This window comes from Phasianus colchicus, chromosome 3, assembly GCF_987193195.1.
Source record: "Phasianus colchicus chromosome 3, bPhaCol1.hap1.1, whole genome shotgun sequence".
NCBI lineage: Eukaryota > Metazoa > Chordata > Aves > Galliformes > Phasianidae > Phasianus > Phasianus colchicus.
The window spans coordinates 50,862,412-50,888,779 of record NC_143438.1 but is presented as its reverse complement, the minus strand read 5'-3'; the positions used below and the strand labels follow the sequence as shown (position 1 = coordinate 50,888,779).

The window sequence follows — 26,368 nt, the reverse complement described above, 5'->3', positions numbered from 1 at the left end:
GAAACTATTTGTTTCTTCAGTTGTAAGTAACGGCAGTACTCAAGCAAGTAAAATCCAAGAAATGCTAAGGTTTCAAGCTGTTCTAACCTTACAAGTGCTACTGCTGATAAGCAAAACCCCAACCCAGCTATGTGTTGAGGTATTACGTTGGTTGTATTCCTTTTCAGCTTTTTCCTCGTTTTTCAGAAAACCAGCATAAGTATTACTTTGAAAATCTGCTTAAAAGTAAAAATGTTTTTCATGTCCAACACTGTTGTGAGTAAATGTTAACATTTCCCACTCTTTTCTTTTCCCAGCCCATTGACTTTGAGACCAACAGGATGTTTGTACTTACTGTGGCTGCGGAAAATCAAGTGCCTTTGGCTAAGGGGATTCAGCATCCTCCTCAGTCAACAGCAACAGTGTCCATTACGGTTATTGATGTGAATGAGAGTCCATATTTTGTTCCAAACCCCAAGCTTGTACGTCAAGAAGAAGGGCTACTTGCTGGTAGCATGTTGACAACTTTCACTGCTCGGGACCCAGATCGTTACATGCAGCAAACCTCTCTAAGGTCTGTATAAACATTTAACAGTTACTTAACAATACAACGCGATATATGTTTTTTAGAGCATGTGAGGAGCATAGAAACTGTGCTGTGAAGTGATTCTATTTACCACAACCCATATCTATAGCAATACCTTCTGTAGCTTTTTAGCAGCACTGTCTAAATGGATTTTTGGCTGTGAAGAAAAGATAACCTGACTAGTGTTCATAGGTCTGTAAATAGGATCAAATTCTAATGCTATCTTCATCAAGGTACAGTGAAGGTACGCACCTGTGTTAAAGTACATTTGGCATCCCAGTGAGTTCAGTCAGAACAGTCACATGCTTGTATGAACTAAGGCTTTTGCAATTTAAATAAACTAGCAGTTTTGATGCTGTATCTAAACCATGCTAGTGGACCGAATCTTGAGGAGTTTTCTTCTCATTTATTCACCAACAATTTGCAGTACTATTGTTGCCTATCTGTAAATTCTTGTGCTGATAGCTACGATTGTAATTTGTTCACAATTCGCTTGAAGTCTAAAAGATGATCTAAATTAGAAAAGTGGGGAGTATAAAGCAAAATCATGGAAATTTTAAACATATGCCTCATTCAGAAAGTGGCTAATGACTACAAAACTAAAGCTGATTGATTAGCCTTGGGTCAGGACTCACTTTCCTAGTTTATCCAACAGCTTTTTAGCTTAGAGAGGAAACTCCAAGACTTCTTTCTAGCTTTCAGAGAGGTTCCAAGGTTCTTGAAATTTTATTTTCACTTAACATTGGTTAGCAGTAACTGGTAGGATGATTTTTTCTGGATGTAAGCATTGTAGACATCATGATAAGACTCTCAGGATATATGCATTTTTAATGAGCTAAGATGGCTTTCACTTGATTAATGTCAAAGGCCAAATTTGATAGATTGAAGGATGGTTTTGAAAGATGCTCTTTTTTTCAAATGAACATGAGAAACATTCATTAAAACCATTGCCTCTTTAGAAAATTAAGTTTAAGTGATACTGAAAGCATGAGAATAATTTATTGCTGTTAACAGCTCTTTGTACATTGTTACTTCTCTCCATCTTTCATGTTATCACAGTTTTAAAAGTAGGAAAGTTAGTATCGTCAATGCTAATGTATGTATAGAGCAAGTAGGTAATGTAGGTATAGAGCAAGCAAGAGGGATCCTTAGTGAAGTATTTTGAGTCTGAAGGTATATATTATGTTGTTTATCACATTATCAAGTAATGTGATAAAATGCATGGCAGGGCACTTTAGAACAGTCCTATGTTGAGATTCTTGAATATGTGTCTTCATGAATTCTAGTGACAAAGCTTAACAAATGGAAGCTTTATAAAATGTTGACTCCAAATTACAAAAATGTGTTCAGAATACAAATTCAAGTACGTACGTTATGTTTATTGTCAATATTTTTGTTGGTAAATAAATAGCACATCTTGTGTTAAAATACACAGGTACTCAAAACTTTCGGATCCTGCAAATTGGCTAAAAATTGACCCTGTTAATGGACAAATAACAACCACAGCTGTTTTGGACAGAGAATCGATATATGTGCAAAACAATATGTATAATGCAACTTTTCTTGCCTCTGATAATGGTATGTATCAACATTGTATTTTTTTTTCAAAAAGCTTTCTTCTATGTGATTCTATTTTATACTGGGCAGAAAACAAGATATGCTTGGGATATATCCAGTCAGAAGTCTGGATTAGTATCAGGCTCCATGTAGTTTCTATCTAGTTGTGAAACAGCTGAAAAATAAGTGAACAAGTTCAGAGAAGAGAATTGGTTTTGTTATGTCAGTCAAGCTTACAGAAAACTGAAAAAGTCTGCACAAGATTGCACGAGGCTGAGTTGGATTCACAGCAGGAGTAGCTGATGACTTTGTGGGAAGTAGCTCGTTGAAGGGGGGGTCATGGATTGTATTTTTCCATATTCTGACTGCAGTAGTGCAGAGGAAAAGTGTTTTTTTCTTTGGCCGTTTGTTAATGAAGATCTCTGCTCAGAAATTAGCCCTGTGAGAGTGGCTAGGATGTTGTGCTGTTTGTAGTCGGTACTGGAAAAATGGACAGGTGTATTTAGTAGTATTCTCACATTGGAGGGGAAAGCTGAGGCTGTTTACTTTGGAGAGAAGACAAATGGTAAAATTATGCAAACTGGTACAGTATAACAAAGCTAGGTCAGCTATTTCTATCCTTTTGGCCCTGTTCTGGAGAGTAAAATTAAATGGAATTGGAAGGAGATTTTATTGGGTACAGCAGGAGGAATGAGAACTATTGCTAATTATACTGAGAAATTCAGTGCTACATGTTCTCATAAATGTGTGACTTTAGCAAGGTTTAAGGAAGCATCACACGTTCAGTATAGATAACAAGTGTCTAGAAGTATGAATCCACATGCTAAAAGTAAGTATTAGAAAGAATTTAAATATCATGCATGTGATGAAGGATGATAGTAAGTCTTCCAAGTTAATAAAGAATTTCTCCAGCAAATTCTACGTGTTTTTGTCTGAAGCATTTGATGTGGACTTCTCTGAAAAATGAGCCTACCTATTTGTTCAAGTAAAGTGATTGAGTCCCCCTCACCTGTGAATCTGCAGTTGTGTTGAATTTTGCTAGGTAGGACAGTTATTCAAAAGGCAGACGACATGATTATTTGTGTGTTTGCAGGAATACTGACAGCGTTAGACTAGCTTGGATTCTAGACACAATACCAAAACATGTGCATGGTAATTGAAAAGTGCTGTTAAGATTTCATTTTAAGTAATTTTCCAACTGTAAACAGTCTCAATACCTGATGGTTCTTCTTTTTTCTCCAAGGAATTCCTCCAATGAGTGGAACCGGCACACTTCAGATATACTTGCTGGATATCAATGATAATGCTCCCCAAGTGAACCCAAAAGAAGCCACCACTTGTGAAACCCTGCAGCCTAATGCTATTAACATCACTGCTGTAGACCCTGACATTGATCCAAATGCAGGCCCATTTGCCTTTGAGCTGCCTGATTCACCTCCTAGTATTAAGAGGAATTGGACCATTGTTCGAATTAGTGGTAATTAACATTACAGAAATTTTAATTGTATTAAAGGAACTATTGCATATTCTTTTCTGTTTTCTACTTTGGTGTTATCTCATAATACATGCTGATCTGGTTAATATAAATAGGAAAGAACCTTGGCACAAGTTCCCCAGAGAAGAATAAATTTTAAGGAAGTTTACAGTAAAGAAGTCATGCACTTTGTGGGTCTAATACCCAGTTATGCAATATGCAAAGCCATTTTTGCCATTTGTTTTTTAAAACATGAGCAATACACTACCTTGTAACAAGTGCCTTGCTTTCACCCACAGGTGATCATGCCCAGCTCTCTTTAAGGATCAGGTTCTTGGAGGCTGGTATTTATGATGTGCCCATAGTAATTACAGATTCTGGAAATCCACATGCATCTAGCACTTCTGTGCTGAAAGTGAAAGTTTGCCAATGTGACATAAATGGGGACTGTACTGATGTTGACCGGATTGTTGGCGCAGGACTGGGCACTGGTGCCATCATTGCAATTCTGCTTTGTATCATCATCTTGCTCAGTAAGTAGATGGATCTCTGAATCCTGACCCTTTTACTCTTGTATTATAACTGCTATTTTGTGTTTCAATCCCATGTACCTTGTCAAAGACCAGGGAGGAATTAAAGACTCAAATACAATAACTGTTGAACAAGTATGAAAACTTTCTGATGGATTAGGAGTTTGTGAGAAAGGTCATAATTAGCACTTGCATGGTTACTTGGCAGTCAAGTTCACAGTCCCTACACTGAGCTTACGAAGGAAGTTTTCCATCCGTGCCAAAGGGCACATGTTATATTACATCAGTGGGTGACCAGGACGAAAATGAGATTAGCCCTCAGATATTTAGTCTGTGGTCCTGTTGGTACTGTGTAATTTGGCACCACTCACAGTAGGTTGCACAGCCTCTGAGGAATGCTCTGGCGTTACTACTATTGTGTGTCAGATTAATGTAAGTAGGCTATTTTATGATTTTGGAAAGTAATGTATCACAGTACTTCATATAAGGTCTGACAATCTGGCAGCCATGCAGGAAAAAGAGATGTGTGTATTTGTTCAAGTACTACATAAAGCTGTGCTAGTATTTTATTTTTGTGTTGAGCGCATTCAATAAGGGAAATGACTAAACATCATGACTAAGTATCTGTCCAGTGTAGTAAATTAGATGCCAGCTCTCCTACACACTATGGTTAACTGATTTCTGATTGTGGTAGAACACGAGAAAAAGATTAACCTGTTTAGAGTATACTGTGCACTAGTCCAGAACATAGAAAATGATGGAAGGGAGTCATGGGGGTGGGGAGTGTGAGGGAGAGTCTTTGGGCCAGGCAAAGCCCATGGCTGAACACAAGCACAGCACAGTGATTTTCCTGGTACAAGGCACTCTTAAAATGTCAGATATTGGTTTGGCAGACGCTTAATGAAACTGCTGCATCTTATAAGGTATTCTTTGCATTTTTTTTTTTTAATATTCTCCATATTTTTACATTTGAGATACAACTACCTTCATGGAAAGAAGTGTCAGTGTAATTAGAAATTTACCTAGTATATTAGAAAATCATGTATTTATTCTGTTTTCTTTCTTATTTTGTTTTCTTCGTTATTTTGCTTTCTTTAATAGTTTTAGATTGTAAGCAATCAGTAAAACAGAAAAATGATCTGTAATGAATGATTAAAAATGTATGCCATTGTGTAAAGTACCATATATTGTTTGGTCATAGTAGGGAAAAATGCAGGCAGTGTAATCTAGAATTCTTATTTCTATTGGAAGGATTTCTTTCCTTCTGAATTCTATGATTCATTATACTTGTTTTTTCTTACTTTATGACAAGTTTAATTTGTAGATACAGATTTTTTGACTAAGGGAAGTAATATGTGATTGATTTCCAAATCAAGTTGCTTTATAGTATCCTAAGTTTAAACTTCTAAAGCTTAAGCTATCTTCTTTTAAATTTGAAAATAGAAAGCTATCCTGGAATACTGAAATTTCTCATCCAGAACAAAAGATAATAGTAGTAGTGTGGTTTAAATTTGCACAATTTTCCATGCTTTGGAATCAAGATGTGTGTTTGTCTTCTCTTTTTGCCATGTAGTTTTAGTTCTGATGTTTGTAGTATGGATGAAGCGCCGTGATAAGGAGCGTCAGGCCAAGCAGCTCTTAATTGATCCAGAGGATGATGTGAGGGACAACATTCTGAAATACGATGAAGAAGGTGGTGGAGAAGAAGATCAGGTGAGGAATGTTGAGTACTTCTTATGTAAAGGCTCATAATTCGCTCTGCACTTTATTTTGTTTCTATTGACAAATCGTTATAAATAGCTAATTTGTGCATAACACACTGAAGACAATGAGTACTACTTCAAAAGCCTGAAAAAAAACATTGTTTTCTCATGTTGCTTTTGCAGTTGCACAGACAGAAATTTTCTGTTTCTTGGGTAATATGCAAAACCAACAGCATGCTGACTTACGCCATTAAAAAAAGACATGGTATTCTTGCCATATTTCAACCAAGGCAATTATATTTAAATGAAAATAAAAATCCCTTCTCGTCGTAATCTGTAAACCTTCCACTCCTTGCCTGGGATCCTGTTGTAGAGTGGCTAATACAGTCCGATGCAAATACAACCCTTGTTTAGTGGTAGGTGAATGCTTTTCTGGATGTACAGTAATGTGGGCTATTGACAGATTGGCCACTACAGGGATTTCAGCTTGGAAAGTATTTATGTTTCAAGTAGCTGTCAGGGCACATCTGTGTTTATTCAAATACCTTTCCAGGCAGGTGCCATATGCATTTACTCTCACATCACCTCTGGTTGAACCATTGTTGATATGTCAGAGGACTAGGAGTGATGTGTATATGCTAAGAATAGCTACTTTTTCCCCTCTTTCTCTTCCCCTCCACCTCTCTCAAAGTTAGTGAATTTCCAAGCAGTGTGGTTTCCTTCCTTCAGAGGAGATTTGTTAAGTGCTTTATGAGCGTGACAAACAATAGACTAATGCACATTATTACTGGTAGAAGTGAGTGTAATAATTATGAAGGGAACAGTGCATATAATACATCCTGAGAAATTTTCCAGTAAAAAGCCTTGAAAAATCAAGTATAATTTTTCCACACATCCTCAGATCCTCAGCCATGTTCATCTGGCACTTCAGTTACCTGAAAAGTGTCTCCCTTCACTAGTACAGACACATGTGGCTTCCCTCTGCTCTTCTGTTGGTTTGTCTGAAATTTTTGTTATCCTTAGTAACTTCCAGGCTTCCTGCATTTCCCCTGGTCCTGTTCCTACTTCCTGGGTTTTCTGCATAACTTTGTTTTTAAGCAGTTTGCAAAGGAAACTTCAGCTCATGCGGTTTTGGAAAATCATTTATGTTAATAAATTGAAGACAACCCTTCGAGACTGTATATATTCCAGTTGATTGTACAGACTGAGTGCAAGAACCGTACCCAGCTTGCGCATGTTACTGCACAGAAGATAACAAGAAAAGTCTGTCCTGTGAGGACTAATTTTCCAGTTCACGTATCCCCAGCTCTTGTCCACCCACAATTCCCTGGAGGATCTGCTTAGCAATTTTTATGTAGTTTTGGTTTTAATTATTGATGAGACAGTCCCCAGGATAGAGTCAGTAAAGTTTTGAGTGTCTATACTGTTTGCTAGGAAATTGTAGGTGATACGATTAGAGTGTTGGGAGAGGTTGTGCCTGGAGATCGGAAACCTTAAGCCTTGTAGTAGCAGCATAGGGAAGAGTAAAATAATCATTTGAAAAGAGTGCTGGAGTCTCTCCTCTGTCCATTGTACACAGTGCTCCTCAGCAGGGAATGTGCTGTTTTTATCAGAGAGATAGTCAGGGGAGCGCAGCAGGACATAACATTTTGTGAACACAGTTAAAGATTAGCAGGATGTAAAGCATCCAGAAACGCAGCCTTTCACAACCTATGAATGAGTGTAGTGCATGCAGTGAAAGGAGAAACTGTTGGTGGAGTAGTAAATTGGTAAGAAAAGGGAAATGAGAATCAGTTCTTACAACGAGTCGAGGAAGCACCAAGATATAGGGAAGTTCAAGGACTTCATTTAAAAAAAAAAAAGATTTTTAGCCACAAAAACCCTGCTTTCTTTCTTAAGGTACTTTTTGAGGACATCATCCATTCATGCGTGTCACTAATTAGATGATGAGGCATTTGGCTACCTTAAGAGAGTCATGGTAATTGTAATTACCAACCATGTTGTTGAGGTACACTGGTCACTCTCTTGATTCCTTGAGCAGAGATCTAAAAGATCTTTATACACTTTAGACATACCGAATGTCACAGGAAGGATAAGTAAAAGTGATCGTGTGTCTAAACAGAGAGCAGAAGCTTTCATGTTGGCACCTAATTTTCTATCTACATCAGATGGTCTCAATATCTTCTGTCTTGCTTTTCATGGAAACTCATTAACTTGATGGTTTGCTACTGAAAAAAAGTAGATTCCTGTTGGTGCTTAACTAGATGATCACAGTTTCTAGGTTCACTTGTTCTTGTTTTCCTTCTTCCCTCCCTCACTCCTCAACCCTCTGGGGAAGGAGGAAGACTACTATTTTGATTTAACATTATTGTTATTTCTTATAAAGTGGTTTTCCACACATTTTGTATGAGATTTAAGAACTATGTATGCTTTTCTAGTGTCCTAACAAGTTCCCTACAAATAGTTATCTCATCTTTGCAACCCTGTACAGGCAAAGAAATGTAAAATGCTATTTAGACATTGGCTATCAATTTTTTTTTTTCTTCCCAAATTTAAAGAGTTAAAGATCAAAGTTAGGTGTTCCCAAAAAAGCATTCAAGACTGCCCTCAAAAACTGGTTTTCAGAATGAGGCCTCATCAGGCCACTGTTCCATTAAAATCAAGAAAAAGATGTTTAATGTCAGCTGTGGGTCTGTAGATGATCAGCAAATGACATATGTATGTCAGTATTAATGTTTGTTGCTCCTTATCCCGAACAAGATCAGCGCTGATTGACCAAGCAGCCTAGGTGGAAGATGGTGACAAAAAAGGCTCAGGAATACAGAGCCATTGAAGCCTGGATGCCTCTCATGCAGAAAAAGAAAGGGGAATGCTTAAAGCTTCTTGCAAAACTCAGTGAAAACACAGAATATTTTAAGAAGTTCAAATATTTTCATATTCTTTACCTCTTAAAATTCCTTTTTGTATTGATAAAAAGTAAATTTTTTAGGCCTTTTAAAAATTACCCACTCTTCTGAATGAATACTTGAAGATTTGCATAGTGTGGCCTCATCGTCATCTTGTTTATGCAGATATTTTAGGTGACCAGAAGATTTGGTTGATAAGACTCCAAAGATGTGTCTAAAGTGATAAAATTAAGATACTTTAGATCCTAAACCAAACCACTTTCAGACTTCTGGTTTGTTCTTGGAAGGTCATTTATTTATTTAGGAGGTGGTTTTTTTTGTTTGTTTCTTTTAAATGCTATTCAGTTAGGTTTCCAAGCTGTCACAACACTCTCCTAAAGCATGCTCAGCATGTTGCTTTCAAATTCTTTGTTTGTGCAATCAGAGAAATGTATCCAGTAACAAATTTGATTAGTTCCAAATTCCAACTCCTTCCTGTGAGGCAGAATGCTTTGTTGTCTTTTGTGTTTGCATGTGTTCTCCCCCTTCCCAAACTAGAATTTTGAATTAATTGTGATGTGAAGATTGTCATCAAAGAGCAATTTATTGTGTCTCCTGTTAATCCACTCTGAAGCCTTCTTGACCTGCTTTGCTCACTGGCAGACTGAATGGTTGTAAAGAAAATTGAGGTTCTGAAATGATTCGTTGTTTGTCTCTAGCTTCGAATGATCTGCACAGGATTGTGTGATCTCCACAGTAGAGAAAAATGCATTTAATTCCCTAAGCCAGAAAAGCTGTGTATCTGTCAGTCATAACTGATGTCAGCCTGCTCTCACTGCAGAGTGTTGTCAACACAAGAAGTGTTTTGGCCTTTTTTCACTTGAAATTTCAGTTTTTGGGAAAAAAAAAGTTTAAAACCTGGATCTGAAAGCTCTATAGTACTCATATTGTGCAGGCAGGAGCGTTTTTTCTTTTTTTTTTTTTTGTCCCCCCCACTGTTCTGACAGCTGAAAGGAGAGAGGGTGTTAAGAGAGGGAAGAGATACTCCAGGTAATAGAAGGTCTGCTAATCTTTCAGGGTTTTGTTTAATTTTCTACTTGTAATTTGGCTACCTGTTGGAGTAACACTAGAAGTTACTTTGGGTCGCCACCATTCCACAGGAGTCAGTGGGGCTGCTTTGGGAAGGATTTGGGTTTTTTATTCCCTCTGAATGTTTAACCCAGCTATCTGTGGCAGGGGAATTACAATTTGCCATAACGTTACCAAGTGTTATGACAAATTCCGAAGCTGGGAGCGACAGTCTTGATTAATAATGAACTGCCACATGATCTGGAGCTTATAATTGTTAGCAGACGGGAGGTGTGAGTGAGACAGAGGACTGACATAGTCCTGGTGGCATGATATGCACTCAGCTTGTAACACTATTGTCAATTCTAAATGCAAAATCCTTATGTTGGCTGAGTGTTAAAGCACTTAGCACGTCTGCCACATAGTTTGCATGTGTGGCAGATCACAACCTATAAACATCACTAATTCGTTCTACCACGTCCCTCAAGCCACTTATGTGATTTACATTGAGGCAGTGGGTGCTCAACTGGGATACTCGATGCATACATCAGCTTGATATCTGTGATATGTATTGTTTACTATTTAATTGTTTTTTCATGAGTCTTCCATAGTACATTATGGAAGATGCTCCTCACATCTCCTTTGAGTCCAGTTCTATGATGTTTCCTGAATTTTAATAGTGCATAGTTATGCAAGTGGTCTTGTTGATGCAAATTAGAACAGCAAGTGGTATGCCTTGAAACTATTTATTTTCGGCTGTCCTGAATGTATTTTAACCTGACTATCACACTCAAATACAAGAGTTTGTAAAGCAGTGATTTTGCTATCATTAAGTATTTTTCTTAGAACCAAGAACTTTGCTTGTTCCTTCCTAAATCACTGTTCCTTACAGTCGGTAGCTCACTTTTTCTCCTGTTTTATTACCATTAATATTGAGAAATAAAACAGCAATTATTTTAAAGATGATAAAAACATAATAGTCTACTTTTAGGTGTGAATGGATCTAAATTCTAAACAGGAGTTTCTCATTTGTGAAAGAGGATAGCTTTTTATTCCAGCATTTGTGTGTCATTGATAAAAATGTTCCGAATAATCATTTGTATTTTAATAGTTTGTTTCTTTTTTTCTGTTTTGTTAATGTCATGACTTTCTGGATATTGGTGTCTTTAAGATTACATCAGTTTTATATGCTGGATCTTATCGTAAGCTCTGTTGTAAAAACAATATTTCTGAGCTACTTTATCAACAGTATAAATCCACATGATTATATTTTACCATCCGGAATGTTCAGATCATTTACTCTCACTTCTTAACCTTTATCTGTATTACATTTAAGACTGTAAAATATTTCATTTAAAAACTTAAACGATAATGAATAAAATAACTGCTGTTAAGGTATCCCTAGGCATCTGTAATATTATAAACACGAGGAAGTTATTTTGAGAATAGTGATTGCTTGCTTACCTTGTTTTTTGAGTGAGTGACTCATGCAGTGCTCCTGTGGAGGAATTATCATCATTCTTTGGTGAATCTTTATCTCATCATGGAAAAGTAATGTTTCCATAATTCCATTACAAAATTGTGTTGTATTTTATTTTATCCCATCTAGAACATACGTCAGTGTTATTGTGTTTTATCTGCAGTTGGTGTTTAACTTTTACCTTTTTTATTAAAACAGATAAGTGAGCTTCTTGGTTATCTTAAAAATGATTAACTTGTAATGCTTTAGATTTATCTACAATAAAATCAAATGGGAAAAGGAATATGGCAGAAAGTAATAAAAAATGAGTTGCAAATAAAGACCAACTGTTAGTGCAGACACTGTAACTAGACTCCCACCTGCAGTCTGTATCTAGTCAAACCCACGTGCTTTTCCTTTTTGGGAATCCTATTTCAGTAAATGAAAGATTTAGGGGATTTGGAGCATTTTGCAGAACTTGAGCAATATTTTATGTGCAAGTTGCTCAACATTATTTATGATTATGTTCAATGGGTTTTGGGGTAGAATGGTTAGAGGATTGGTTTTCACTTCCTTTTCATTATTTGTATGAGACTTTTACATTTCTGAATTTTCACCTACATTTTTCTTCCATTGCTCCCCCTGCTCCAGTTCTCTGTTGGAGTAGAGAACAGTAGTTAGCAACACAGAGGAGAAGCAGACCACACATTTTATCTATGACCATTTATGACCATTCAAGTCATAGTTTGCTCTGTTATCTCAACACTGAAATAAAATTGGGTTTATACTAAGATACCATCCTGTAAAACAGGTGCGTGAATTACAGACTTCTGCCAGTGCTGCCTTACTTGCTCTTAGAGCACTGCATCTGGTTTTGTCCAGTGAATGCCACTTACAGCTGTCACAATCAAATTAAGTGAACCAGTGACAATTAAATTGATTTCTTCCATGGGAATAGATCAGAACTTCTGTATGTCTTCATAAAGGCCATATGCATTGAAAATGAGAAACAGGTGTTGTATTTTTGTTATGTGAGTCATGTGTCCAGGCCTGTATATATATGTAGCCAAAGCTTGCTTTCTGTGAGAGATTTAAAAACGAACAAACAAACAAAAACAAAAAACAAACAAAACAACAACAGCAAAAACTTGTTTGATTGCTTTTAAGAAATAACCCATCTGTTCATAAAAATCTACAGGTTTATTAACTTGTGGTTTCAGTCTGGTATTTGGAATTCTGCTTTGTTTCAGTATGTATTCATATTAAGACGGTCTAGTTAGTGTAATATGTTTGTAATTTAAGTTATTGCCAACAACTTCTAAAATTCAAGCACAGAGCAGCTAATCCAGGAGAAAAAGTTAACTTCAAGTTGAAGCTTCTGGGAAATCCTATCTCCTGGATTTTTTTTTATTTTATTTTTTATTTTTTAACCTCCAAAGATTGGTTGCAGCCAGAAAGTGAGGTACTTCTTTGGAGATATTTCTCCCACTACCGCAGCTGATGGCTGCTATATGAGGGATTATTACTCAAGTGCCATTAAATAAATGGCTGCTTCGCACAAGAGGAAGTTGTTTAAGGAAAAAGCATTTTCTTTTTCTTTGTAAATCAGTGATTACTAGGGAATATAAAATGGCATTTTCTTCTCTTCTGGCCATTTCTTCTATTCAAGTTGAGATATGTGAACTGTGCTTCCAACTACTGTGTAAAGTTTCTTAAAGAAAAGCTTTTAGGAGCTTTGGTCTCTTCTGTCTGCACAGCTGGTAAAGTGGTTGATCTCTATAGCTGGTAGCTGGTTTTGACATTTAATACTTGGATCTCACATTTCAGGAAGAGCTACTAATGGTTCAAGTCTTTGCTTGAAGCTGTCTAAAACTAAGTGAATAGGTAATATTGTTAATATTTGTAATTGGGCTGATACGAAGTTGGCTTCTTTTGTGGTAAGGGAGCATGAGGATAACTTAATTGGACAAGATGCAGCTTCTGGTAAAATACCTTTTTAGGAGATCCTGACTTTTATTTCCTTTCTTAAAACCAAAAACAAATCAAAAACAAGTTCTTCTGTTTCAGTACAGGTGATAGTGGGGTTTTGGTTGTCTGCTTTTTTGTTGTTGTTGCTTTGGGTTTTTTTGAACTTTTTTTTCCCCAGTAAGAGTAAATAGTGATATCAAAAGAAGCTAACTAAGGAAACAGAAATGTTTGTGGTTACATCAAGTTATATTGATAAAACATTAAGCTAGTCATCTCATTAGCCACCAGTTATCTAAAAGGTGGTTGTATTGTCTCATACAGTTCTATAAGATCCCTTTATAAGCAAGAGGTCATTCAGCTTGCTTCACTTAGATCCCTGTCATTGAATTGGAGGCTTCTGTTTTCTGGTAGACTTGGACAACCAGATCAGTGTAATTTTCTGGTTTCTTGAGGGCCCGAGTTCGCTAGATAAATAAAAGCTAATGTTTTAGCTATCTCCCAGTAGGAAAAAAAAAGAACAGCAGTCTTCAATTCTTCTTTTCATTAACCATCTAAGCTTATCCCGAAGTCTAAAGAAGAAGAATTCAAACCTTCTGAAGGAATTTGCTCAAATCCAAACTTAAGGAAGGGAAAAAAATTACTGGAGTTAGGGCTTACTAATAGAAATTAGTAAATAAATGCCTCTGACAAAAGCTAACAGCCATATGAATTAAATGTCATCACTTCAGTAGAGGGCCTATTCTCGTTCCTCATTAATCCCTCAGCAGATTGAAATAATGAACAGATGACATGAAAAAAGATGGAAGTTAGGATAGAACTGTTGACTTCTGGTTCTGAATTAGAGTAGGAATAATGACCCTGAACATCATCTGAGCATGCTGTCCCAACCTACCTCAGCATGTTTTTTTCTCACTCTGATATGACACTTTTCCTTTTAGCTGTTACTTTTGCACTTAACTATGTAAAACTCTGCTTGAGACTAACCTTAAAGTCTGTTCAGGAGCTTTAGATAATGCAGCAAAAGTTTTTCCATTTATCTAGCAGTGAATGCAACATTGAGCAAAGACATGGAATTTCTACAGTCCTTTACAGCTTACACTCTGAGTCTTTGAAATACATATATGTGTGTGTGTGTGTGTGTGTGTATATATATATTACTATTTTATTTATTTATTTATTTTTACTTTGCAGTAATTGAGTAGGGTTGGCTTCAGACAGAATGTTGAAACAGCTGGAGACATTGCCATGATGCTGTATTTGTACGACATTAAGCCAGTTTCAGGAGATGGTGAATGAGTTGCCATACCTGACTGATGTACAGTTGGTATTGATTTTAATGATACAGGAGAATTGGGAGTCTGTGGTAATAAGCACAATGGATCTCTTTTTTTCCTGTCCAGACACTTAATAGACCTGCAAAATAAATTTCCTCTGATAGAAGTCTGGAAGGCAGTGTCATAAATTATCCTGGAAAAAAAATCCAAAGTGGGAGTCCACGTAAAGAGACATTCTGCCCTGCTGTTGCCTTGAGGATGGCAATCTTTGCTGTCTTTGTAGCTGTAAAGCTTAGAGATGTCTCATACTATACAAATACACAGGAGGATAACCTTAAATATGAGGACTCTGTCTGACTCATTTAATACGGTATTTCTGTATGACCACTAATCAGGAAACGAGCTTTTGCATATGGGGATGGGTGAATAGACTAAAAGAGGAGAGATTTAGATGAGGTATTAGGAAATTTTTTATTCAGAGAGTGGTGAGACTGGAACAGGTTGCCTGGAGAAGCTCTGAATGCTCCATCCTTGGAGGTATTCAGCCACTAAGCAGCTTGTTGAAACTGCTTGTTCTTTTTAAGGTCTATTCCAACCCAAGCCATGTTGTGATTCTATTGATGTGTGTATATATAAATATATAAAATGTTTATAACAATATAAATATATATTTATATAGATATATATAGCATTATAAAATTGAAATGACTAGAGAGATTTTCCTGATTTTAATATTTTTTTTTCATTAACCATACCTATTTGAATTCCTTCCTGGGAAAATATTAAGCATTAAAACGAAATGTATGAAAAGCACTCTTTATACATATTCATAAATTCTGAAAACTGCATTCTACTCTCATATGATTTTCTGATAGTATGTCTGTAAACTGTTTTGATTTATTTTACATAATAAAAAGGGAAAGGATAAAGAGTTTGGTTTACTTTTACTTTCTTTACTTGCACTTTTTCTAGTCCATATGACTTCATTGAAATGACTTATTCTGTTTTGTTTTGATGAGACAAAGGGTTAAAGTTACAGCTCTGCCCCAAGGAACTTCTAATTTAATTAAAACATACAAAACTACATTCTAAGATCTCAGTGGAGCTGTTGCACCTTTTTAACTATGAATTTGTGTGCAATCAGTTGAGGACCTGAGAAACAAATTAGAAAGTGTAATGATCTGATAGACAGTAAAGCTCTCCCAATGAAAATGCCTTCACTGCAGTCAACAGTCCTTGCTTCCTGTTGAAAGATCTGTGCTGGGGGGCCACAGTTGGTGAAGTAATGCTCTCAAAAGGCCCCGTAAGTTCCATGAAGTGACAGCAGCAGTATATATTTTTTTCTCAGGAATCAGTTAGGAAACAATGAAAATGTAATTCTCTGTACAGACAACACCCAGCAAATTGAGATTGCAAATAAGGTTTTTACTAGAAAAACACTACTGAAAAATAGATACTGATTACAAAAGAACTTATTTTAGGATGCTTCTCAGCTGCTTGGACTATCTGTGGGGTAGGGCATCTGGCATACAGTAGAGCTGGCGTTAAGCCCCAGTCTGCAGGTAGTTCGTGGATGGTTGGCTTTAGTTTAAGCCTTTAAGTCCAGTTCTTTGTTCTGCAATTTTACCAGTGCCTTGTGGAAAGGCATCCTTTGAGCATGACTACCTTCTAGGCATGACTACAGCGAGGTGAATGACAGTGCAGAAACACATCACACTGTGCAAATAGTATTCAGACATATCTATCTTAAATGCATAAATATTCATCTAATTAAAAATTTAATATACATATATACTGCTTATTGAAATTCATGGCGGTATGCTAGCTTCATCAGTCTGCCAGAGTTGGAAACTGTGGCATCAAGTACTTAATGAACAGATCCACAAGTAATCTTTAGAAAAAGCCTAGAATTAAGGCCAAATCTGAGGAGCTTTGTACTTCTTATGACATTTTTCCCCCTTTGGCTTTTGTATTGTAGAAGCCACATGAAATCAGCAGGAAGTCTTAAACTCCATTCTTGAATGTGTTATAAAATACTGCGGAGCAGTACTCTTGCTTCTTTCTCGGAACAAGAATGTCTAGTGTTTGTTTCCCTAGAAAAATGAGAGTTGGATTTGATATCTTTGCTCTATGCAGTAGATCATCGTTACGAGGAAAAGTGTTTAGTCTCTTAATAGAGACTAACACAAATCCTACACAAATCCTTTCTTCTCAATGGAAAATTTATGAGAACCACTACAAATCTGATGGAACAGAATCAAAACAGTAGGTTCAGGGAGTATAAATCAAATAATGTCCTGGAAGTAACTATGTTTCAGACTTATTCTCAGTACGTGTTCCAATCCTGAAAATAAGAGTTGTGGTGAAATGATTCCTTGTACTTCCCTGTTTTCTTTCCTCATGTTTCTGCTGACAGGCAGCATTTAAAATTCTCCTAACGTACTCTCTCTGCTTCGCATGTTGCAGGATTATGACTTGAGCCAGCTCCAGCAGCCTGACACTGTAGAACCAGATGCTATCAAACCTGTTGGAATCAGACGTCTTGATGAAAGGCCAATCCATGCAGAACCTCAGTATCCAGTCAGATCAGCTGCTCCTCATCCTGGGGACATTGGGGACTTCATTAATGAGGTAAAAGAGAGAAAGAATTTCCTCCTCTGATCTGTAAGGTTTTATATTTTCTTAATTGTACTCTGCATGAGTAGCTATTAAATTTGAACATTATAACTTTTAAAAACTTACTTAAACAATTAAAGTTGTCCCGCTAAATTGAACTAAATGCATTCTTTTAAAGTGCAGACAAATTCAATTAACTCATTCAAACAGAAGGAGAAGATATATCAATTAACTTCTGCACATTTGTATTAATTACATTCATAATACATTATCAGCTGCAACCACAGTATCTTCAAGCAGGATTATTCTTTGGGTTCCAAGTAATAAATAGAATAACAAAATTATAGTTTAGCCTAAATTCATTTATTAATTCAGAGTAATTTATTAATAGAAGTAGTTCATATTCATTTTCCTCATACATTACCCTTTGAAGCTGGATAGTACTGGAAATTCTGTACGTTCAGTAAGGCCAGAAGAATTCCATCAAATACGATTAGTGAGCAGGGCAGCTAAATTAAATGTTATGTAAGTGCTTTTAATACTTGTCATAGAGCTTTAAAAGTCTTTGCATTATCTTTGATTCCTCAAATTAATAAAGATAAATGTAAGTAAGATTCAGACTATAACCAGATTATTCACGCTTCTGAAAGTAATAACATTACAAATATTTGTTTCATTATTTTAATCACTTGTCAATCTTAAATCATTGATTTTTATGTAGCAGTAGAATGCATTTCTTGTGCTCACTGATTACAGAAACACAAATGTTTAGCTTATTTTTAAGTTGTAAATTATGGTTTAGTAATTCAGTATTCTGTAGATTAATTATATTCTCCGTAAATTATATTCTCTAATTTTCTTGTATCTCTGGCAGTTACTAGCTGGATAAGTATTGAAGAGAACAGTTTTTGCAGATATGTTTCTTGTTTGTTTTAAGGAAAAAAAGCAGACTAATACACTTAACTCTCTTCTATGTTAGCAGGCCGTGTAAAATGGAGTTTGATCCTAATATGATACACAGCAATACTACGTAAAGGGAGGTGACTAGCTGTAAGCTATTCCAATTAGATGTTATTTTAAGAGTATCCAGATTTGTGGAAGACCTCTATTAGAATGAAGTGGCTTAGCAAAGTGGATCTTTGCATATCTTGTACTTCTAAATATTTCAAATACATTTGACTTTTGTAATAAAGCAGAGTCATGGAAGAATAAAATGACCAAGATTGTGTACGCACAAGAACTTCCTTACAGCCCCTCATCTTCTTCCAGATGATCAGTTTCCATTCTTGTTCTCCTTTGATTGTGCTGTACGTTCCTAACCTGGCAAGTGCTGGCAAAGAGCCTATGATCCTCAGCAGCCTGATTTTTCTCATGTTTGCAGCAATGTTGACACTCATATGGATCCTAGATAAGAAATGAGGGAGTGATTCTCGACAACCAGAAAAGGGACAGTTTGTCCAGTCTTACACAATTTTAAAATTACTCAGTGAACTGTTTTAGCAATGTTATTTTTCAGTATGTTGTCACTCCTGAAGAATCTATCATAAATAGATAGAAACAGTAGGTTCTATCTTTATTTAACCCCATGTTTATATCTTAGTACCAAGGTAGGAATCATTTTCTTACTGATTTCTGTTGTATTAGCTCAGTACCTTCCTGCATATTTCCTTTTCCTCTTCATCTAAAAGAGAAGGGTTCTTCCAGCTAGTTTTATATTGTAAAATGATAGCAATAATATAATTCAATCAAAAACAAAACTAACATTAGATTTATATACAAAATTAAAGCATGGCAATTTTATCTGCAACCTAACTGGTAATCAATTGCTTCCCCATATTGAAAGGAACTACATGATGTAGATTCTGTGTTTCAAATGTTATATATTTAGCTTCTTTTTGTTGTAAGGTGTTTCTTTCTTAGGATTTTGATTTTGTTTTACTATGGAGCATTTCACCTAATCCTCTCTGAAGTGCACAATCATTGCTGAGGATTCTTTCTGCTCTGTTTTACCAGAACACTGAGCAAAATGAAGATTTTATTTCTCCACAGTAGTTTTATCTTAATTTGTGTTATGTCAAAATTTCCCATGGCAAACATGATTCTAAGAAATTTATTAGAACAAAAAAAAATCAGTTGTTGCTGTAGTAGTCACTATTACAGTTAATAATCAGTATCCTGTGCATAAACATTGAGGCTGCACAGGTTTTCAGATTTGCTTCAGATAACATCCTTTGCCACGTGTTGTAAGCAACCCCAGCAAGGTTATGCCTGAACAAGTTGTTCAGTTTTCAAATCTCTCAGTTTTATGTGGAATAAATGAAGGAAATATCTTTGCTAAAGATGCCAGTTTTCTCTTTTAGAATGATAGTTCAGACAGAAGATATGCTAAGCTGTGAAAAAGACATAGCAAGATAAGAAATGGTAAAGTTCATATTTCTTTGCGTCCATATTTAGCATTGTTAGGCAAAGAACTTTCTTCCACTGCGACATCACACCATACTTCTCTTTTGTTCAGCCCTAATCCAGACCACATCCCAAACTAACCGAGTCGCTAGCTGAACAGAGAGGGGCTGCCTTTCAGTTGTCAGTACCTCTGCAACAAAGTTTGCATTTACTCTGCTGGCTTGAAAACATGCAACGCTTTTTGGAGATTAGTCCTGTATTTTGGAGGACTTGGCCCTGTTCCCAGAGATGCTGATCACTGAGCCTTTGGGATGCTAGCCCACGTATAGGAATTAATTCAGTCTGTTGAATGCTCACCAGTACCTCAGACACAGTGCCAGTATTGTTCAAACTGGCTACCAAATTACTCCAACTTCTTGGCAAAAAATAACCATACATCATTTGTGTCAGATACTAGAGGACATAGCTACCACCACCTGAGAAAGCATGGGATATTTTTTTCTTCTTGATCCTATTACAGAGGAATAGAAGGTGAAAAAGACCTAGTGGATCATCTTTTTTCTGTTTGGCAGTACTTACTTTGTTTTTTGCAGTGTATTATTTTCCAGCTGTCATCAGTTGTATTAAGTCTACCTAATACAGTGAAACATGTGTAAGTATGAGTATGTTGTAGTGTTCTAATAACTTCTCATTGGAAAAACAAGTTAGAAGTATGATAAATCCTTCAAGTATTTGTATGACACTTGCAAAGTTAAAATAAAACACGAACTTCGTAAAAATAAGAAGGTTCCAGAGGTGCCTTATAATCAAAATATGTTTTACAGGCATAATCTAAATGACCTCGGGGACTTTCTTGTTTTGTCTGTTTCAGTGGATAGATGAATCTCTAATTTAAGGGAGGGGAGGGCAACGGGAAAACTTTCTTTTCTTCCAGTTCAGTGTACAAACAAGTCAGGGAAATAAGTCATGTGTTATTAAGAATCCTCTGTAGACACTGTTTTCCATTTTGAGCTTTTTAAAACATAACCTACAGAATGTGGAGCATAATTAATGCTAAGAGTATTCAGGATTTGCAGGCAGTATAAATCAGACCTGTTTGAAGAAGCTTTGTTAAGCTCATTTTCAAGAATCACCTATGCTGTCCCTAGAAATCTTAAAGAAATTATTGTGGCAGAAAGTTTCTGAATAAGAATATATTTCTAATCAATAGAGGACATAGCTTGAGGTAAATTAAATCACAAACTGAAGGTCTCATCCCGTGAGAACGTGGAGGACACTTGATTCGTTCTTAGGAAATGACTTGATACAGTACACCTCTGAGCAGAACACAGTCCCTCAGTGTTTTCTGTTTTCTCTTGTCAAGTGAAAAAACAAGTTGAAACCATTTTTCATACTTCATTGTAGGGCTCTATTCTTTTATTCTCATCAAAAATCTGTTGAATCTGATTAAGTAGTAGGATTAATAAAAACAAAAGCATTAGATTAGATTTTGTAAAGTTTCATCTTGTGGATTTCATTTTTGCTCTATTTGGGACCAGGCATGTATATACAAGACCAAGTTATACAAGTATAATTTAAGGTTGCCATCATTGTTCTATTAAGGCACTGTAGTCTTTCCTCTTCATCCTCTTTATCTCCTGATCAGTGAAAGGATGTGCAACACATAAGGAATAGGAGTAAGTGAGGTTGCTGGTCAGTCTATCCTAGATCTCAAGCTCGCTTTTGTATTGCCATGATGTTATTGGCTGTCACAGCAGCTTCTCTTCAGTGACTGCTTTTTGTGCATTGCTTGTGTAGCAAATGCAAAGAAATGTATTTTGGTTCTCCATCTTCCAGGGAGATTATCTGCTCTCATGTAAATGTCCCCTCAATTAAACTGTTGAATTACTTTTAACTAGTGGAAACTGCAGGTTTTCAAGATCAGGAATCAGTAATCAAAACAACAAAAAATTCAGTGTTCTGAAGTTCTTGAGCACCTCTGAGAAATACTAAGGAATCTTTTGAGGAGTGGTTGACAATACCACTCCAGCAAAAACAGTGTAAGCAATCACTGGGAATCATTTCTGCCTTCTCAGTCATGCCAATACAGCACTTTGTGGTACTGGAAGGAACGGCATAGTAAGCAGAAAGATGACAATATTAAAACCAAGGGTAGTCTCATAAGCCAATTTCATTGCCAAAGCTGACATCAAGCATCTCCAGCTTCAGACATGCTGTAGAACCCAGCAGTTCAGAGAATATGCTTAGCAGAAGGAATGTAAAAAGTTGTGCTATTTCTTAATCATCTTAACATGCCATACAGATATGGCAGAGAACTTTGTTGTCTTAAAGTTAGAAACTACGTTCATTATATCTAGAGTCTGAGGAATTGTTAATTGTAATAAGTCAGTATCACGTGTTTGGCTGTTCCCAGGCAGAACTGCAAGGAAATAACATTTCCTCCCAAACCTCCTTTGTAAATGATTTTTTACACAGAAACACCTGAGATTCCTACCTCAGCACTCCTTAAGTATTCACCTTCCTTGTCACCTCTGTCCAAAAAGCATGAGAGTAAGTACATCACCGCAAGCAGGCTTAAGTGAAGGTGCAAATACTGTAAGGACTGCTTAAGACTTAAATTTAGATTTCTGCTTCAGCGGCAGAAATAAAGAGAAAGCCTTAGAACTATTTGAAGCTTTGAAGCTGGACGAAGGAAATCTTCCTACATGTACTTTCTGTTGCCTTTTAGGAATCTTGAATCATTTGCCCTTATTGCGGCTGTCAGGATGGAAAACTCCAAAGAGAAAGATAATAAGCATCACCAATTATTCTTATCAGATAATTCAAGATTATGCTTCTAATACAGGCTATTAATAGCGTGCTTGATGTTGTTGTACTACGCGAAACGATCACTTTAAATCCAAAATATGTTCTTGATTGGAGGTCATTAGTTTGATAATAATGCTGGGCCTTTCCAGCATTGATTTGCAAAACTATTTTAGGTACATTTTGCACACTTCTGAATGATTTTAGATGCTAATAATCAGATTTCTTTTATCAATACTATATGTTTTAATTAACAAATTCAGGTACATATATATTTATAGGGAAAAAAATTCAGTCATTTCTGTTAGATCACATTTTTATCGTGCACTGTTTGGTTTAAAACGTACATTTGTAAAAATGGCATCTTAAATAATTCAAAGGAGGCACAATCAATCCTTCAAAAAAAGAGTAGAAGAAAGCGATTTTTCAAAGAAATAAACGAGCATCAAAAATTAACAGGAAAATTGGCACAAATTGCACTGGTTAAAATTAATCTAACAGTGAGCAACTTGAAGCCTTAGCTAAGGCTGAAAGAACCTTGGCAGTCACATTATTCCTCATCAATAGCTGCCAGAATAGATCCATCCTGAAAGTGGAAGATCTTGAAAAATCATTGCTAATCCTGTGGAAGAAACTACGGGGCTGAAAAATCCAAAACACAAGAGGGCTTGCATTTACTTATAACTGTAGCCTGTTATATTCATGCTGTAAGTCTTTCCAGGCTAAGTGTGGCTCGCCACAGAGTAATTGCTTTATATTCTTTAAATTTACTGTTTAAGTTTGATCTTACATTAGGAAACAGAGGAGTCACTCCTCTGGAAGAAGTCTGGTTCTTGCTCTACTTTTCCCTCGTTCAGTTTGCTTTGGTTTTAGTTTGGGGTTATTCAGCTGTAGAGGGTAAAAGTTTAAAATTACTGAAGAACTAATATTTGTGTGTTTATGGCCTGAATACTTTCAAACAAGGAAGCAAAAATGGATATATTGATGCATTTAGCTTTTGCGTCTCTTTCTGTGTGTGTTTTATGAGGAGCAGGTGGAATCTTATGGGTGGTAATGGCAAAACACATGCGGCTTAAGCCAACATATTGTACCTTTATCTCACAGCAGCCTACAGAGGCACATGAATTTTGCAGAACTAACTAAATACAGCTTTTGGCACACACAGATGGACTGCAGGCCAGCAGTGTCAGTGGATATGTTATTGGCCATGTGAGATAGCTGTTAAAGCAAATCTTTGCAAACATGCCTATTTCTCCTTCCCCATCTGTCTATTTAACCAGTCCCATATTGCTCATGCCTCAGGTTGTGAGCTGTACAGCTCAGAAACTGTATATTTATTAGCACCATTCCAAGTTCAGTGATGTTCTCTTAAGATTTTGTTAGAACAGTGCGTGCAGTTGTTCCAAAACTTCCAGCTTTAAATGCTGGAAATGTGTCCATTCTAAAGGCAATTGAAATATGTTTTTGCTGGAGTTACAGAGACATGAACCATGCCGTTCTGCTTTAGATGAACTGTAGAAGAACAAGAATGGTATTTTCTCAAGGCTGGTAGATAACAGCAATGCAGTGTTCCAGTTACATGTTGCCTCACTGATACAGAACTTAACCTTTTTTTCTCTCTCTCGTTATTACAGGGACTTAAAGCAGCCGACAATGACCCTACAGCCCCACCATACGATTCCCTCTTAGTCTTCGACTATGAAGGAAGTGGCTCCACTGCTGGATCCTTGAGCTCTCTTAACTCCTCAAGTAGTGGTGGTGAGCAAGACTATGACTACCTAAATGACTGGGGCCCACGCTTCAAGAAACTTGCTGACATGTACGGTGGAGGTGATGACTGAACTTCAAAGTGAACTTTGTTTTTGGACAAGTACAAACATTTCAACTGATATTCCCCAAAAGCATACAGAAGCTAGGCTTTAACTTTGTAGTCTACTAGCACAAGTGCTTGCTGAAGGCTTTGGCATAGGCTGCAAACCAATTTGGGCTCCGTGGAATATCAGTGATCCAATGCTGTTTGGAAAAAAATATTGAGCTCAGTTACACTTGAATTTTACAGTACAGAAGCACTGGGATTTTATGTGCCTTTTTGTACCTTTTTCAGATCGGAATTAGTTTTATGTTTAAGGCTTTAATGGTACTGATTTATGAAATGATGCATTAAAGAAACAAGGTATGTTGGGGTGGGGAGGAGTAAGGTGAATCACAATATGCTTCAATATGCTTTTGTTACATCGCATTGCTTTTATTAAAATAAGGAGACTGAAAATTTAAAAAAAAAAAATTCCTCATGGAACAATTTTATTATGTGGAAGAGAAGACCATGAGGTAGAACAATGTACATTACTTCTAGTTTTAGATGTTAGGGGATTTTTTTCACTAAAATTCTAAAACTTATGCAGCTGGTTGCAAATAAAGGGAGTTTTCATATCACCAGTTTGTAGCAGAATTGATTTTTTTTTTTTTCCTTACGCTAGAATGTTAGACACATTTTGGTCGCAATCCATGTACACTTTTTTTTTTTTTTTACTTTCTAGTACTTTTTTCCCACTTCACTGTAAAAATGGTATGTGTACATAATGTTTTATTGGCATAGTCTGTGGAGAAGTGCAGAAACTTCAGAACATGTGTATGTATTATTTGGACTATGGATTCAGGTTTTTGCATGTTTATATCTTTCGTTATGGATAAAGTATTTACAAAACAGGTTGCAAACAAGTGACATTGAATCAATTGTTGAACTGTAGTTAGAGTACTCAATATTTTTTTTATTTTTATTTTTATTATTTTTTGTTTGTTTGGGGAGGGAAAAAAGTTCTTAGCACAAAAGTTTTACATAATTTGTACCAAAAAAGGGGGGGGGAGGGAAGTTGGCCTAATACTGGTGGCACGAGTAAATATACAGTATGTTTTGGGGGTGGGGAGGGAAGGGGGAAGGAGCTTTCAAACTGGAGAGACTTCTGAGAACAGCTTTGCCTCTGTATTGTGTACCAGAATATGAATGATACACCTCTGACCCCAACGTTCTGAATAAAATGCTAATTTTGGATCTGGTGCTTGGTTTGGCAGTTTTTTTCCTACATGGGTAAGCCCTGAGCGTAGTAAATAAAACACACACAGAGCACATTTGAATTGTGTCCAGTGTGCACTTCTTGTGCATTCAGTACTGCTGGACTGAAAATCAGCTGCATAGAGGAGAAACTTCGGCATGGATTGGGAAGCTGAGTTCTCAGGTGAAGCAGAGTGATTGTGCCATTGCTGGAAATCCAAAACTTCCAGTTCCATGAAGGTGACTCTTTGGTTTAATGTACTTTATCTAAATAATAAGTCTTTCACCATTTTTGACTCATTTCTAGATTGGTTTTGTGCTAATACTGCTGGTTGTGTTAACAAGTAAGTTGCAGATCCTGACTGCCGTCCTGCTGCCTGAACTCTGAAGAAAAGACAAGGCCCCTATTAACTTGGTGCACACCGGCTCACGTCCCTCAAGGAGAATGCTGACAGTCATGGAAAGCAAGTCCTTTTAGGAGATTAGTCATTACCAGACACATTTCTAACCTGTTACAGTGATTTATTTGCAAACAAAGCAAGCGCAGTAGGTGCAGTAATTCTGCCTTGCATTCACTTGCAACAGTCTGTTCAGCTTTAAAGTCTACATTTACACTCATTAGGAGCCTAATTGTGAGCAGTGTGAAGTCTGTACTCAGCAGAAACACATTTCTACAGCCTGTCGAGAGAATTGGAGCGGCAGGAGGTGATCCACGCGGAGTAATGCAGCAGCCTTATCATTGGGAAGGCTTGGGAAGCTCTGGGTGATGCTCTTCAGCATGGTGCCAATTCAGTGCTTCCTCAGCGCTCTGACTGCAATTTACTTAATGTCATTGTGTTTTTCAGAGGTGAACCCTGAAATCAGAGTCAGCATTATGTGCTGCATATGACTGTAGGTTACAAAATGTGATATCTCTTCCTCACTAAAGCTTTTCATGGGCACGTCTCCTTTCTTTCTCAATCCTGATGATGCTGTGAATCCCCCTCAGGTTGAAATAGATCCTTCGTGTCTG

At 36.6% G+C, this 26,368-nt stretch overlaps 1 protein-coding gene across 1 annotated transcript in view; it reads left to right on the top strand.

The window, feature by feature from the left end:
• CDH2 (cadherin 2) overlaps nucleotides 1-25,356 on the top strand; it is a 114,290-nt gene extending 88,934 nt beyond the window's left edge. The window contains exons 11-17 of the mRNA XM_031612901.2: nucleotides 297-553; nucleotides 2,001-2,143; nucleotides 3,366-3,599; nucleotides 3,896-4,129; nucleotides 5,700-5,839; nucleotides 16,950-17,114; nucleotides 23,942-25,356. Of these exons, the coding sequence (XP_031468761.1) occupies nucleotides 297-553; nucleotides 2,001-2,143; nucleotides 3,366-3,599; nucleotides 3,896-4,129; nucleotides 5,700-5,839; nucleotides 16,950-17,114; nucleotides 23,942-24,148 (1,380 nt within the window). The 3' untranslated portion in view covers nucleotides 24,149-25,356. The remainder of the gene's footprint in view (nucleotides 1-296; nucleotides 554-2,000; nucleotides 2,144-3,365; nucleotides 3,600-3,895; nucleotides 4,130-5,699; nucleotides 5,840-16,949; nucleotides 17,115-23,941) is intronic.
• Nucleotides 25,357-26,368: the final 1,012 nt, after the last annotated feature.